This window comes from Eriocheir sinensis, chromosome 14 (assembly GCF_024679095.1).
Source record: "Eriocheir sinensis breed Jianghai 21 chromosome 14, ASM2467909v1, whole genome shotgun sequence".
Lineage (NCBI taxonomy): Eukaryota > Metazoa > Arthropoda > Malacostraca > Decapoda > Varunidae > Eriocheir > Eriocheir sinensis.
The window spans coordinates 18,930,137-18,946,544 of record NC_066522.1 but is presented as its reverse complement, the minus strand read 5'-3'; the positions used below and the strand labels follow the sequence as shown (position 1 = coordinate 18,946,544).

At 42.8% G+C, this 16,408-nt stretch overlaps 2 protein-coding genes across 2 annotated transcripts; one reads left to right on the top strand and one right to left on the bottom strand.

The window, feature by feature from the left end:
• Window positions 1–4,706: 4,706 nt before the first annotated feature.
• LOC126998322 (uncharacterized) lies at window positions 4,707–5,380 on the bottom strand. The gene is made up of 2 exons (XM_050859809.1): window positions 5,371–5,380; window positions 4,707–5,107 (listed from the first exon to the last, which is right to left on the bottom strand). The coding sequence occupies exons 1-2, from the start codon at window positions 5,378–5,380 to the stop codon at window positions 4,707–4,709; spliced, it is 411 nt and encodes a 136-aa protein (XP_050715766.1).
• Window positions 5,381–8,039: 2,659 nt separating this feature from the next.
• LOC126998689 (beta-1,4-galactosyltransferase 4-like) lies at window positions 8,040–14,260 on the top strand. Its single transcript, XM_050860690.1, has 7 exons — window positions 8,040–8,194; window positions 8,818–9,039; window positions 10,575–10,962; window positions 11,399–11,635; window positions 12,053–12,236; window positions 12,660–12,878; window positions 13,614–14,260. The coding sequence occupies exons 2-7, from the start codon at window positions 8,833–8,835 to the stop codon at window positions 13,741–13,743; spliced, it is 1,365 nt and encodes a 454-aa protein (XP_050716647.1). The 5' UTR covers window positions 8,040–8,194; window positions 8,818–8,832; the 3' UTR covers window positions 13,744–14,260.
• Window positions 14,261–16,408: the final 2,148 nt, after the last annotated feature.

Sequence of the window (16,408 nt, the reverse complement as noted above, 5' to 3'; positions counted from 1 at the left end):
TGCTAGCGTTCTCCTCCTCTTCCCCTCCTTTCCTCCCTTCTACACCTCTCCCTCTCGCTCCCTCTCTCTCCCTCCCTACTCTCTCGCACCAAGCATCTTCCCCTTCGCGTGTGCTTGGGTGTCGAAATATTTAAGAATGCGACCTAAATTACGCAGCAAGTTACAAAACACCGTCATACAAACTCGCATTCTCATTCCTGCAAGTTTGGCTCTCCTGCTCTCAAGTCACGTATGCAGGCAGGTTTTTCCTTCGCCTCGCTTCCTAGACAAGCATTGATGTTTTTAGCTCCGATTTCTGAAGGCTCGTTTTAGTGAGGAGAGTGGTGTCAGATGGCTGTTTTGAATTTTGTTGTTGTTGTTGTTGTTATTTGATAAAAGAACGCAACGCAAGTGAGATTTTGTTGTTGTTGTTGCTGTTGTTGTTCTTGTAGTTGTTATTGTTGTTTCTTATCTTAGACCCGTATTGATGGCTTTCTTGTTTTTGTTGTTGTTGTTGTTGTCGTCTTTGTTGTTGTTGTTATTGTTGCTGTAATTTAACCCTTGACCTCCCTCCATGACTGTAAAATAAAGTAAATATGTTCTTGTATGTTTGAGTCAGATAACGGAAAGCAGAAGTTCAATAATAATAATGATAATAACAATAATGATAATAATAATAATAATCAAGGTGCCAGCGATCCCCCACCCCCCTCTTAGTGAGTGCCAGCTATAAGTGTTCAAGGTTCCGCAGAAAGTCGTGCCGGGCCTGGTGCCAAACATCTGCGCCTGACACTCCTCCTCCTCCTCCTCCTCCTCCTCCTTCTCCTTCTCCTCCTCCTGCTCCTGCCTCTCTCTCGCGTCTCCTCCATTCCCTTGAAAACACTTAATGGAGTAGCTATGCGGCGAATGATGGAAGGAAGAACATTTTAGAAGCAAACTCTATTTTCATGCAGAGACACATATTTGCAGCGTCTACCAACAATAATGTATAGCAATGGTGCCAATATCTCCTTTACTTCCTTTAACATGTATCTACAACCAATTTTTTAACTATTTTTATTCAGAGTTAAGTATTTGTTGCAGCGTCTACTATCGATAATGTATTAACTTATTGGACCCATTCTCAAACGTGTCGACGCATAAGTATACCTATGTAAGAGGCTTTCGTAGAAGTTCCAGGGATTGCCATGGCCAGGTGGTTTCATGTCTCCGGTGGTAGTTTTGCAAGATATCTACGCCGTGACTTATCGGACCCCTATTCCCAAACGTTTCGACGCCTAAGTATATCTATGTAGAAGTTCCACGGATTGCCATGGCCAGGTGGTTTCATGTCTCCGGTGGTAGTTTTGCAAGATATCTACGCCGTGAGTTATCGGACCCCTTTCCCAAACGTTTCGACGCCTAAGTATATCTATGTCAGAGGCTCTCGTAGAAGTTCCACGGATTGTCATGGCCAGGTGGTTTCATGTCTCCGGTGGTAGTTTTGCAAGATTCCTACGCCGTGAACAGCTAAAACACCCTTGAGAACCCCGATGCGTCTTTTTATATGGTCTTCAAAAATCATCCTGTCAAGAGCCCGAAGCGGTTGAGAAGATACGAGTCAGGGTTCCATCATCCCCTTGAATTCTCTTACTGGATCTATGACCTTTTTTAAACTTCGTGAATTGTGTTTGTTTTGTTTTTGATGTTGCCAAGGGTGTGTGATCTTCTGCCTGCTCCACGCGACTGCCTCTGATGTCTTGATGACCTTTCCTTTTACTCTGGCTATAATGCAAATTCTCTTTCTCTTTTTTTTCTCTCTCTCTCTCTCTCTCTCTCTCTCTCTCTCTCTCTCTCTCTCTCTCTCTCTCTCTCTCTCTCTCTCATCTATTCACACCCACGTAGTTAAAAGTGTTCAAAAAAATTAGCAACCGTCATTTTTCAGATCATAAGATAAAGAAAATCGTTATAACTGATACGTATATTTTTTTAAGTATCCTGTTTATGTGACTTCATCCCTGTAACATTTCTTTACCCTTTAATTTTGGTGTTTTGACCTTTGGATTTAAAGACATTATCCTCTTGAGCACGAAAGCAAGGAAGGGCGAAACTTAATGCTTGCGAGAACATCTTGCAGCCGCGTTGGGCTTAAAATAGTCTTCCGGGAACAGTCTGTCCCTTTTCTTTTTATCCCTGCAGGTTTCATCTCTTATTACACCGCCAAGAAGTTGTTATTGTGCAACGCCTCCTAACTCAAGCTCTTATCTGTTCAGTCGAGGCTATAGTATATATACATTCGGTTTAGTTTTGTTCTGCGTTCTTTGACTGCACACCTTTTAGATTTGTGCTTTTCGAGTTACTATTCACTGACTGTTTTTCGTTCTTTCAATCCTCTGTGTGTTCATTTGACTTTGTTTATTTGTTTGCTTGTTTGATTGCATCTTGTACAACACTTCGCTCACGGTGTTGATTTGATGACAAAGCCGATGCGCCAACACACACAGACGTGTTCCCGTGACCCGGAGTGTGCCGGAGGACACAGAAAGGCTTACTACGAGTATTAACGCCTCACAGATAACAGTTGTGTTGTAGTCGCACCCAGTATCCAGCGCATCTTTTTTTTTTCTCAGCATTAGTACAACACAGAAATGTAGTATAACAGCGTTCGTGGATGAAGAATTGCGAAACACACCATTGAAGAAATACTGAACGATTGTCGTAAAATATAAAGATCAGAAATATAAGAGAGAAACTTATAAAAATAGGACGAGAAACTTAAATCTTTTGTGAAAATTTCCCGAGCTTCTTCCACGCCGTCTGGCTTTACGTTTCTGTTCCTTTTTTCTTCAGGGAAGTGTTAATGACTCGTGTAGGAGGAACCAAAACTGCAGCACGCCGGCTCAAGGTGAAGGTAAAGTTGTGGGCATACGCTACAGCTTCAGTGAATAACGTTAGTCGGCCGCACGTTGCTTCCCGAACAAACCGAATATATTAAAGGTGTAGAGTGTGGCCCTTGGAAGAACTGCGAGAACATGAAGCATTCGTATCGACATTTATGAGAAGAAAAAGTAAATTGATACATAAAGCAAACTCAAAAAGGCGCATGACATTCTCTGAAGGATTCCAAGAGTAAGATCATCGTGAGACTTCTGACGTTGGCGGCGTGAGTCAATCAAGGCACGGGCTGGCTGGCATACGGCCCATACCACACACCCGCCAACACAGGCACGCTCTTCGTGGTAGCCGCCCACCGCCGCCTTCCCGCCCTTTCCTTACACCACAAACTCTTCCTATCCACATACATGCATACATACACACACATACATACATTCCACACATACATACATACATACATACATACATACATACATACATTGATGAATAAGTTAATTAACACCGTATTACAGTTCAACTCTACGGGCTATAGCACTGAAGAATATTTAGAGTTAGGTTATACAAAATGTGGCAAATATTTGAAGAAGTTATGGTCCATGAAATCCTATCAGCCAGGTTAAAATTAAACTGAATTCAAGGAACGCCTACACCAGCCTCAGAACTTACAAAAACTCGATGTTTAAGCAGAAAATCCTAAAAATAGCTGAACCAACAACATAAGATCAAACATTCGTATAAAAAGGGACAGCGGTGCCCATCTTCCCCCTTCACCCGCCCACGTGATATTATGAATGAAGACACACCCAGCCTGCCAGAAGTGTTCGTCGTGGTGGTGTGCCCCGCTGTTTCCTGGCATTGGCCTCGCCTTATTCAGAGAACCCCCGACCCCGCCGATGGGAAGCTCGCGGCAACGTCACGGCCGCTGCCACCTGGCCCCCCATTACTCAGGGTTCAGGCGAAGAAAAATAACATGAAACACACACAAAGGAATGGCAGAGTCGTCATTACTCAGGCTTCGTTACTCACGGTTCAGGCGAAGAAAAATGTACTGAAACGCCAACAAAGGAGTGACGAGAGACAGGCGTCATAAACCGATGGAGTGGAAGTGGTACCAAGAGAACTGAATGAATCACTTGTTTTTTTCTCGAGCTGCTGAGAAATTAATCATATGGTGAGAGTACCACGCACTGTACCGCGGCATGATCGACTCAGCTATCGTCTTCTCCGTAATTTGACAAGAATTCAACGATGTAGCGGCATTTATATAATATGAAAAATGTGTGATAGCAGTTACACTGAAACAAATCTGGATCTAGTGAATGAAAAGTAGATGAAAAAAAGAAAAAAATAATAACGAGAGAGCATTGCGGAGGCATAGCTATAGCGGGCATTTGTTATCAGTTTCTTTTCCACTGTAAAGAAAAATAGCTGATGGATGAGAAAATCTGCAACTTGATAAGAAAACAGACTAAAGTAGAAGTTATGATAAAAAGTAGAATTCTAGAAATGACGTTGTTTGAAGAATTTGTCCCTCCGCAGTGGGACCATGGGCCTTGGTCGGGTCATGGCCCATTAAGAGGGTGCCAACAGACCGAATAGTGTGTCTGAAATGACGATGGCCAGGATCTATATTTTATGTGGGAGAGAGGACAACAGACAGACCAAGAGTGACACACACGGAAATATAAAAGAGAACGACTCTTGGAAAGGCCGTTCACCAGGTGAGGAGATGAAATGAAGAAGTATATGAAACGGTCGGAAAATTAGATGTTTACTTATACGTACTAAACAGAAACAAATGGAAAAGTATCTTAATGTATTTAAGTTTAGGCGGCTTAGACACCATTTTCTCTTTATCGTTTTCGTGAGAACGTTGCTAGTGAATAAGAGGAGGGACTCGTTGAATAAGAGGAGGGACTCGTTGAATAAGAGGAGGGACTCGTTGAATAAGTGGAAGGACTCGTTGAATAAGAGGAGGGACTCGTTGAATAAGAGGAGGGACTCGTTGAATAAGAGGAGGAACTCGTTGAATAAGTGGAAGGACTCGTTGAATAAGAGGAGGGACTCGTTGAATAAGTGGAAGGACTCGTTGAATAAGAGGAGGGACTCGTTGAATAAGTGGAAGGACTCGTTGAATAAGAGGAGGCACTCGTGGCACTCGTTGAATAAGAAGAGGCACTCGTTGAATAAGAGGAGGGACTCGTTGAATAAGATGACGTACTTGCGAAGAAAAAAAAGATAAAAAAGTAATTAGATCAGCAAGAAAAAAAATGGAGATGCAACTATAAAAAAAGATAAAAATATGGAGAAAAAAAAAGACGAAAAAAATGAGTAAGATAGTAAAAATGGCGTGTCGAGTCTTTATGAAGAGGCCGTAGTAATCAAAGTCCATATATATATATATATATATATATATATATATATATATATATATATATATATATATATATATATATATATATATATATACTTTGGTAGTAATAACCTGAGAAGTAGGCAGTGGAGCAAGCCGCCCACACAGCAACATTTTTATCGGCGTCGCAGACGCCAATCAACAGATTGTCCATCTTGTTGTTGTTGTTATCTTTTTGTTGCTTTCCTGGCTTACCCATACATTGTAGACGTGACATTGTATCATAACATTTGTTAGCCCTGATGAACCCTACAATGGCACTATAAACAAAGTCAGGTTTTTTTTTTATTTATTTATTTATTTATTCTTTTTTTTATGTCTTGGCCTGTGGCGCCGGTAGGCCTTCATAGTAGGGCCTGATGGTCGGCCCCAGCCCGTTGTGGCGCAGGCAAGTGTTGATAGAGGCGCCATCTTTACTTTTCAGTATTTTCCAATTTAGACCCCTTGTTGCATAATATAAATTGTTGGGGGGTGTTGGAGGGTCATGCGACGCCGATCTTGCACAGTTTTTTGTGCTATTAACACTTGTTATATCAGCAGTTCGAGGTTCAAAGCCCCTCGAGATGCCAAGCAACCACGCCCTCGCCCATTCAACGCCTACGAAACTAATAACGCGAACTACTGTCGGCGCTGATGAGTCCTGATCCAATATATGAAAGTAAAAGAAAAGCGCGGCGACGATGAAAGAGAATTTTGACGTTTTCCAGGAGGTGTTGATCCGCAGGTAGGCAAGGAGAAGCCCTTCCCTGCCCTCTCCGCCGTTGTTGTTGTTGTTGGTGGTGGTGGTGGTGGTGGTTGTGGTGGTGTTATTATTGGATATGTCATAGTAGTAGTAGTAGTAGTAGTAGTAGTAGTGGTAGTAGTAGTAGTAATAGCAGCAGCAGCACCAACAGTAGTAGTAGCAGTAGTAGTAGTAGAAGTAGTAGTAGTAGTAGTAGTAGTAGTAGTAGTAGTAGTAGTAGTAGTAGTAGTAGTAGTAGTAGTAGTAGTAGTAGTAGTAGTAGTAGTAGTAGTAGTAGTAGTAGTAGTAGCAGTAGCAGTAGTGGTAGTAGTAGTAGTAGCAGTTGCAGCAGCAGTAGTAGCAGTAGTAGTAAGTTGCTAGTAACGTTAACACTACTCTTGAAAATTTATGAGTAATGAAAATGAACAATTGTAAGAGTAGAGACTTATAAGGATTCTTTGACAATAGTTCATCTTTTAAATCTCAGCTCAAATGCCCAAGGTAATGTTTTTATCTTGATAGCGATTCCTGAGACTTCGTAGATATATCGTAGGTATTCTAAGAGAGATATTGAATGTCAAAATTTGAATATATAAACCTTTGTAGCACTTTGTAGGTCACTCTTAACTTCACAGTCCTTTAATATTTCCCTTTCACCTTTTCACAGTTTTTTTTTTTTTCAGCTCAGTCATTTCTCATCCTTCCATGAGCATGCATCTGTAAGTTACACAGCTCCTGACACTTGCCGCAGGGGGCCAACGTCGAGCGTTAGGAACCTTTACACCTCATTTAGTCAGCTTTACATGTGAACAACTACTCTCTACATAATCATACGAGTGGAAGAGATTTACGAGTGACACCAGCTTTGGGGGCTTATAACCAGATACGTTTGGATTTCGTCTACGCATGGTGGGTGAGCCGTGCAGACAAGGGGAAAAAGGGAAGCAGGATCGAGCCAGAAAAGAAATGATTCAACAATGAACAAATAGAAAAGGAAAGAAGGGAAAGAACGAAGACATTAGAAATTGTATAGTAGGAGAAAATGATAAAATTAAATTACAGCAAGAAAAGAAATGAGGAAGCAGAGAATGAGAAAGAAAGACAGGACGGAAAGAAGGAAGAGGAAAGAAAATTGTAAACAGCAAAGAAACTAATGATAAGGATTTAGAGAAGTTCATGTTGCTATAGTTCAGAACCAACGAATAATAAGTAAATTTGGGATTAATGAAGGAAGTCAGAAAAGATTTTATTTTTTTTCTATGCGTTCTTCCGAAAGAAATGAACATCAGATTATTTTCTAGGATCAGGCATGAAGCGATTTATCTCCCCATGTTTTGTTTTCTTTTCTTTTCCAACCAGACAGACCAAGGGCAAAAAAAAAAAAAAGAGAGAAAACCCTGCCTTACACCGCTTACACACACAAAAAAAAAAAAGAGAAAATAGAAAATACCAGAATTGATGCAGTTTTGGTGAGAGAGGTGTCTTGATATTCCCCTTATGAATGAGTAAGTCAGGAGATAAAAATACAAGTGAAGGAAAGCTGTTGCAGAGTTTACCAGTGAAGGAAAAGAAAGATTAGAACTACTGGTTAACTCTTACATACGGATTTTGGACAGCATAGAGATAACCTTTGGCGAAAATTTTTATTCAGGGATACCGCGCGACTACAGTTAACAGGTTCAAAAGTAGCTGACATGAAAATAGTTAAAAAAAGGGTATCATTCATCCGTTGATTGTGTAACTCGTGTTGTGCTGATCATCCAATAAATTATGTTGGTCAATAGAGCAGAATAACGGGTATTTAAGGATAGAGATTTAATCATTTGTGTGTGTGTGTGTTAGTTTGTTTCTGTCTTTCTGTTAGAGCCAACCTTTTTTTTCTGTTGTTCCGAATAGATTGGTTTTTTTTTTCCTTCCTACGCGTTCATCAAGTAGTCACGACCCCACTGGCGCGCACACACACACAAAAAAAATATAAAATAAAACCTTCGCGGCACACCTGGCCTCTGCTCTTATTACACTTTTTTCTTCCAGCCTGCAACACCTCACTGGTCTTCTTTTAGTGGGCCGCCATCCACCGACACCAACACACCTCACCACCACCACCTTCCATTCAGACCCTCATCACCAGCATCCGCACTCATCCAAGACAGCCGGACCACTGAATTAACTACCACCATCAGCGTCATTGGCCGTCATTTTCACTCGTAAGAACACACGTGCACCGACATCACCTGGGATTTCTGTTCTGTATACCTGTGTTTTGGAGGGATAGGGGTCATATTCCTAATCACCATCCTACCACCATCAGCGTCACTGGCCGTCATTTTCACTCGTAAGAACACACGTGCACCGACATCACCTGGGATTTCTGTTCTGTATACCTGTGTTTTGGAGGGATAGGGGTCAATACTGTCTTAGGGTTATATTCCTAATCATTTCGTCTCCCAAGCGCACGTATATGACAAGGCTTTCGTAGGAGTTCGGGGGATTTCCAGGGGTAGTTGTATGATCACTCTGGTAGTTTGACCCTTCTTCTGTAGTACCATGAACCTAAAATAATACTCATGAGAATCCGATTGACCTCCTTTTCGGCCATTGGAAGTAGTTGATGTGAGGGATGGAAGGGTCTGCCCATACCGACCAAATCTCTCTACTTCTACTACTACTACTACTACTACTACTACTATTTCTAACGTTAATACTACTGCTACTGCTGCTTCTAATGCTACTATAGTTCGCCTATTAATAATACTGCTATCACTAAGAGCTCCTCCTGTTTGCAATGAGAGAGAGAGAGAGAGAGAGAGTAAAAACATCTCTTCCACAGGTAACCACGGGCGTCATGGGTAAGGCTCTGGGGGGGATGAAGCCGGCGGCGGGGAGCAAGGCCGAAGCGGTGTGCCAGCAGGTCGGGGACTTGTCGCGACGTAGGGTGCGACGGCTCATCCTGGCGGTGGTGGCGGTGTTCCTCTTCGCCCACCTACTCCGCCTCAACCTGCAGATCTACGGCAACTCCTACTCGCTCTACGTCAACACCTACGAGCCCGAGGTAAGGGAGAGGAGCAAATAGATAAGTAAATACCAGATCGGGGTGGACGCAGGGACTTTTGTAGGACGGTCGAGACGCTGATAAATGAGGGGTCAAAAGAATGATTGTTTTGAGATTTAGAATTGGGTCGAAGTAAGAATAATTTGAAGAGTATTGTCAGAGAGAGAGAGAGAGAGAGAGAGAGAGAGAGAGAGAGAGAGAGAGAGAGAGAGAGAGAGAGAGAGAGAGAGAGAGAGAGAGAGAGAGAGAGAGAGAGAGAGAGCAGTCATTATCTTGATTAAATAGATAGCAGGTTCTTCAATGCCACCTGACAGTCGGGGAACACACGGATGCTTCCAATAAAGTACCAGTGAAGGGACGTGTTGACCGGAAAGTGATTAAAAAGGTAGTTGCAAAATTAGAAAGGTTACTATAGGCATAAGTATACTGGTAGAAATGGATAACTGCTTCTGTCCCATTCGGTATATGTTTACAGGCAGCGACACATTGCCATTTTTCCCTTAGAATTTGGGTGTATTGAGATCATATGAGCCGGGTTTTTTTTCAGTAAAGGAAGCAGCTCAAGGGCAAAAAAAAATAATAATGAGAAACAAAAGGCAGTGTTGCAAAAATAGAAAGGTTACTATTTTACAAGCAGCTACACATTGTCATTTTTCCCTTAGAATTTGGGTGTATTGAGATCATATGAGTCGTTTTCTTTTTTTTCAGTAAAGGAAGCAGCTCAAGGGCAAAAAAAATAATATTGAGAAGCAAAAGTTAGTGTTGCAAAAATAGAAAGGTTACTATTTTACAAGCAGCTACACATTGTCATTTTTCCCTTAGAATTTGGGTGTATTGAGATCATATGAGCCCTTTGTTACAGTAAAGGAAACAGTTCAAGGGCAAAAAAAATACTAATGAGACACAAAAGCCCGGAAAACACTGCCCCTAGAAAATGAGTTTAGAAGAGTGGCCAAAAGAGAGGTCAGTTTCGGGAAGAGAGGTGTATCGTTACTGAAAGACCTCTGCATAAATCATAGTTGCATCTGTAAGATCTAGGGACTACACGATCGCATACTATTGTTTTCCATGAGAATTTGGCTGTGTTGACATCATAAGAGCCTAGGGTTCAATGCTGACTGAAAGACCTCTCCGCCAGAGTCTTAGTTACACCTTTAAGACTTATGTAAGCTGTACCACACGCCTCCACCGCTCTGGCTACAATCTGTTCCCACGTTCTCAGTCTTCGAAAGAGAATCTAGCCTAACTTAACCTAACCTAAGTCTTAGTTACACCTTCAAAACTTTGGGTAACTTGTATAGCACGCGCCTCCCCCGTCATGGCTGCAATCTGTTCCCACCTTCTCAGTCTTCGAAAGAGAACCTAACCTAAGTCTTAGTTACGGTAACCTGTAGCACACGCCTCCAACGCCCTGGCTGCAATCTGTTCCCACGTTCTCAGTCTTCGAAAGAGAACCTAGCCTAAGTCTTTGTTACGGTAACCTGTATAGCACGCGCCTCCACCGTCTTGGCTGCAGTTTGTCCCCATGTCCTCAGGCTTCGAAAGAGAACAGTGACAGTAAGGAAGTCAAGGCAAGTAACGGTGATGTGAAAGACGCCGACGAACCCAATGCGCCAGTACCGAAGAAAACTAAGGAAGCCGTAAAGCCGACTGCGAGGGTGAAGGAAAAACTACCAAAGAAGATCGCCAAGACTAGACCCGCGCCTGTAAAGTTGACCCCTGCAAAGCCACCTGACCAAGCTAAGGCACGCCCCAAGATGTCCCCGCCCCGCACCACGCCAAGCCCCCAGCCCAAGGTGAAAGTGAAGCCCGTCGGGAAGATGAAGACAAGCGACGACAAGCCTACTACAAGCGACGTCAAGCCTACGACAGCCGAGGTCAACAATAAGACGAAGAAATGTCCTCTCGTATCTCCCAAGCTCGGTACGTGTTTTTGTGTGTGTGGGGGGGGGGGGGGATGGGGGGTGTTATATCTGTTGTCTCTTCGTCTGTTTGTGTCTTTTAACTCAACCCGGTTCCACCTACTTTACATTTTTGCTCCACTTTTACTCATTTTACCTAACATCAAACCACACACCTTTTGAATTATCACGGCGTTCAGCGAGCATACATATAAAGTCACCCTTGGACCTCACTAAGACATGAATGTGTATGTGTGCCCATTCACCCATCTGTCTATACCTATCTGTCTTAACACGACCCAACACCACCTTGTCTGTCTATCCCTTTCTCTCATTTTCTTCACCTGTCTCTCATTCTAAATTTGTCTTCGTCTGTGTATCGCTCTTATTCTCCTGCGCTCTCTCTCTCCCTTCCCGATAACAATAACAAGCCACTCACTAACCATCCTGTCTTCCAGTGGGCATCGTCAAGCCGGACCTCTACCCACCGACTCTAGAGGTGCAGGAAACTCTCCATCCCGAACTCAGACCGGGCGGACACTACACACCGACTGACTGCACATCCTACCATCAAGTTGCAATCATAATCCCGTACAGAGACCGGGAGGAGCACCTTACAATCCTCATGAACCACCTCCACCCCATCCTGCAGCGCCAGCAGATCGATTACTCCTTCTTCGTCGTGGAGCAAGCGGGTCAGTGCATGCATGGTTCTCACTTAGACCTTAGGTGCATGGTTTACGGGAGCGAGTGAAGAAGCGAGTTAGAAGAAGGAGACAGCTGAGAATAGGGGATAGGTGTTAAGGGGCTATTACACTGGGCAAATTTTCCGTGGATCTTCAGTCAAACCACGATTTCCGCTAGCGTGGTTCTCATTTGTTTCTTGTTGTTGCTGCTGATGATGAAGATGGGTAATACCGTCGTCCTTTGGTGAAATCTACCGTAGCTTTGGAAGATCGTGGACACGTCAGAAAACCACGGAAATATGAGAACCACGCCAGCGGAAATCGTGGTTTGACTGAAGATCCACGGAAAATTTGCCCAGTGTAATAACCCCTTTAGTCTGCCTTCTGTACAATAAGAGAGACGAATCATTAAGTCAACGTGTGCAGGCGTGGGGATGTTCAACCGCGGGATGCTGAAGAACATAGGCGTGCTGGAGGCCATCCGGAGGCGCCGCTACACCTGTATCATCTTCCACGACGTTGACCTACTGCCGGAGAACGACATGAACCCGTATACGTGCTTCTCGCAGCCCCACCATCTGTCCGTGGGCGTGGACACCATGAAGTACAAGTGAGTGTAGCGTGTCCAAGACAGTGTGGATGCTGCAAAGGTCTTGATCTGAATTCCACTGGTTATGAAATCCCAATAGTATGAATCCGGGCTGGTTTTAGGTACACATATCATACTTACAAGTGGTTGAGGCTTCTTGGTTCTTCGATTTCCCAAGTATTAAGTCTAAAGATATATATTCTAAGATAATCTATTTACCCTTTACTAATACAGGAGGAGTATGTATCATTCGGCCTCAAAACATAATCCTGCTTAGGGACTCCTAGGAAAAAGAATATTCTGAAGGCAAGAAATGACGATACAGAGAATAACAGTGGGCCAAATTTTGAAGTAGGCTACATGAAGTTAAAAAAAAATTCTCTCTCTCTCTCTCTCTCTCTCTCTCTCTCTCTCTCTCTCTCTCTCTCTCTCTCTCTTCTACAGATTACTCTACGACGACCTCTTCGGCGGGGTGGCTTCCGTTGAGGTGGTTCCTTTCCTTCGAGCTAACGGCTTCAGCAACAAGTACTGGGGCTGGGGGGCCGAGGACGACGACTTGGCATGGCGGCTCCAGAACGGCGGCTTCTTCATCAGGCGCTTCTCGCCCATCCTGAGCCGCTATACCATGCTGCGCCACGCCAAGGACAAGCCAAGCCCCACCAGGTATGTGTGAGTCTCCCCCGCAGCGCACAACTACGTCAGGGGTGGGATTCATCAAGCCACCTACTGTGACCTACAAGACCTGTTGTTGGTAAGTCTACTGGTAAATTTATCCACTATACGAGCGCTTCTTTTGTTTAGGAGGCTCCGATGATAATGAATGTAGTGCCGACCAAGGTGTCACTTCGTCCAATGCCATCGAAGCCGCTTAAAGTTCAAAAGTGTTCATAGTGGATGGAGTTACCAGAAGACTTACTAACAACAGGTCTCGTAAATAGCTTGACGGATCCCACCCCCGAAACCCTGTAAGATAGCCTACATAACTATGGTCGGTATCGGTATTCTTAAACGTTACCGACTCTCACATCAATTATTACAGGCCAAAACGAGGTAGCTATAATGCGTACTCGTGAGTGTTTTGTTTTTTCAGAGTTCATGGTATACCGAAACCTTGTCCAACTTCCACCAGGGTCAAAAAACTTAAAAAAGGGCCTACAACTCCTACGAAAGTCATGCCAAATGTGTGTGCTTGATCCCCGAGATGTTTAATAATATGGCCCTATGCCCCCAGCAGTGCACACCACCACCCATGCTGCCCTACACTAAGAACACCCCAAAACTTATAACAGATATACTAGAATGCCCTTCCCCCTTAGTACCCTATGAAGACAGATCGCCACCATAGAAGTTATTCAGCAATGACACACACAACATCCTCACCCGCCACGCCATCCACAGGTACAAGTATCTCAACACGGTGAAGAAGAGGTACATGAAAGACGGTCTCAACAGCATCAGGTACCGGGTCCTGGACGTACAGAAGCGCCCCCTGTACACCTGGCTATACGTGGACCTCTTCCCCTCGTGAGCCGCTGTGTCCTTAAGAGCAGGTGTGAGAGAGGGTATACCTGGGGAACAGCTGTGTGAGGGGATGTCTTTCCATGTGGGAAGGTGTAAAGGGAGGAAGAAGGAATGGATTGATGGATGTCCCAGATGTAGAGAACACACACACACACACACACACACACACACACACACACACACACACACACAGATGCATAACTGTGTATATACCTGCATTCATTCCTAACAGCTGTGTGATGTCATGCACTTTAAAAGCAAAGCATCTGATAAACTTTATGATATGGTTAATAAGATAGACAAACTCCATACCGTCATTGTAATTACATATGCGGTTGGTAATCGGTAAACAAGATCAAAGGAGAATAATTGAAATATGAATAAAGCCTTGAAGTGATTGGAGCATAAATACTTATTCCTGAACTTCTAAAATTTAGTGAAAAAACTGAGTGTTCTTCAGTGATTCATATTGGTGTTTAATGTTACGATAAGAGAAATGAGCAAATAAAGGCAGTTATAGAGAAGTTGACTAAATTATTAATGCTTCCGACCCAAAATTTGATGTGCTGCTTAAGGCAATTATCCAAAGGCCCGAATCTCCAGCTTCGCCTCTGCCTGCAGTTTGCTTGTATCCTCCTGCAGATTATCTACACCAAGGTCTCTACAGTTCATTATGTTTTCCTGCGTATATTCCACACTGGTTCCATTCCGCACTGACTTGTAAGTGTTTGTGTTAATGGACTCAGTGGAGCATGAAGTAAGCACTGTGGCCATAAAACAACAATAAAACAATGTAATTATTAGTATTATCATTATTATTGTCTGTCACTGCAATCATATAAAAACTATGCTCGGGGACATCAAATTCCAGCATCACAAATCGCCAAATTGAAACTCTGAAATGAAGCTTCGTTATGCTCTTACTCAACTGACTCATGACTTACCTGACTAAATGGGAATCTGACTTGTTTAGTTTTTCCTGAGTATCCATTTTTTAGCCAATCCTCAATAGTGTTTACATAAAATTAGCATGGCACTTCTTCGTTCTTTTCTTTCCAACTCCTCCTGTCCTGCAAATAACTAGTCGAAGTCCTACATGATAACATGAATACTAAATTAACATCCTTAGTATATATTGCATTGTTGTTGACCATCTTAATTACCTCCAACTGTATTATCACAAACCTATACTATGTACATAACCAAATACGTATATATATGTTCTATACACGATTAGTCACAGATCAGTGGGAGCGTTTATATATATAGAACTTTAGCCCTTCATTGAGTCAGGTGGTTTATCGTGTCAAACTCAAGCACATTTGCACTAATAACATAAAGTGCATTGGCAGGCAGTGCACTCTTATGCTCTCCTGGTGATGCAGCAAGGAGGTCGGATTCATCAAACCTCTTACGAGACCTGTTGTTGGTAAGTCTTCTGGTAACTCCATCATTTAGGAACGCTCTTGATCTTAAGGCGACTCCAATGGCAATGAAAGAAGTGTCGACCAGGCCAGTACTTCATTCACTGTCATCGGAGCAGCCTAAACAAAAAGATCATTCGTAGAGGACAGATTTACTTAAAGACTTATACCAACGACCGGTCTTGTAGTGGCTTGATGAATCCGGCCCCTGGTCTCTTAAATTAACGGCACACTGGGCAAGACACTTCAAAGGCCCTGGACCGTATTCAGACGGTTTCGCTTCATGCATCAACTATTTTCAAATGCCAAAAAAGGAGATTACTCGGGTTCTAATGAGTTTTTCTTTAGGTTCTCGGTACAGGAAAAAGGTCAGACTCCCACCAGGGTTAGAAAACTACCCCAAGAAATGTCCCAAACTCCTATGGAAGGGTTGTAAAATATGTGTGTTTGTGCGCCGAAATGTTTAAGAATATGACCCGCACTCCCCTGCTTCTCATAACTAAAACTGAATTATGTGAAACGTGAATTGTTAAAAAGGCGAAACCCAGTTACAGTCTGGGACCAAAGGTTTTTTTTCTGTTATTCTAGTCTACCAGGTGAGACACTGGAGGTCAGACAGGTCCGTACCACTGGCCCGGTGACCTGCTGTAGTCTTGTCAATGAGGGACGTTCCACTACGTTATAAAGAAGAGTTCATATAGTTTCATATAGGAAAACTACCACTGTAGCAAGTAAATATAGTAATGTGAAGAATTAGTAGTAGCATATAAATACGAAAACTAGTTATGGTCTAATTTTAATTACTTCTGGTGATATCTGCAGGACGTGAAAAGTAAACCCGTACAAGCAGCGAAGTGACACATGGACAGAAGGAATGGTTAATAGGAGGAATGACTACATTGACTAAATAAGGAAGAAGGATGAACCCTTTATGAATAAGAAATTGTCTAAAAGAGGGAAAAGTTTACCTAATCTCGATCTGATTTCCGATCTGTCAGATGATTGAAAAAAGGGACCTCATGTGTAATTTTTTTTTTTTTTTTTTTTTTTTGGGGTGGGGGGCTGAAAGAATAAAAAAAAAAATAATGAGCTTTATTTATACTAATTATAGAAAATATTCCATTATGAGTCAATGAAGTAACGTCACTGACCGCATATACATGGGTGCATGTTCTCAGTAAAAGATTGATCAAAATCTTAATAAAAAAAACTAATTAAATCCTCCTTGAGTTACAAGGAGGGAGAATA

Bases quoted from the DNA above. Each gene is read 5' to 3' on its own strand.
- LOC126998689 (XM_050860690.1), top strand. From the start codon at position 8,833: ATGGGTAAGGCTCTGGGGGGGATGAAGCCGGCGGCGGGGAGCAAGGCC. The intron at 10,963-11,398 runs GTACGTGTTTTT...CCTGTCTTCCAG, and splicing joins TCTCGTATCTCCCAAGCTCG to TGGGCATCGTCAAGCCGGAC. The intron at 12,237-12,659 runs GTGAGTGTAGCG...TCTCTTCTACAG, and splicing joins GTGGACACCATGAAGTACAA to ATTACTCTACGACGACCTCT.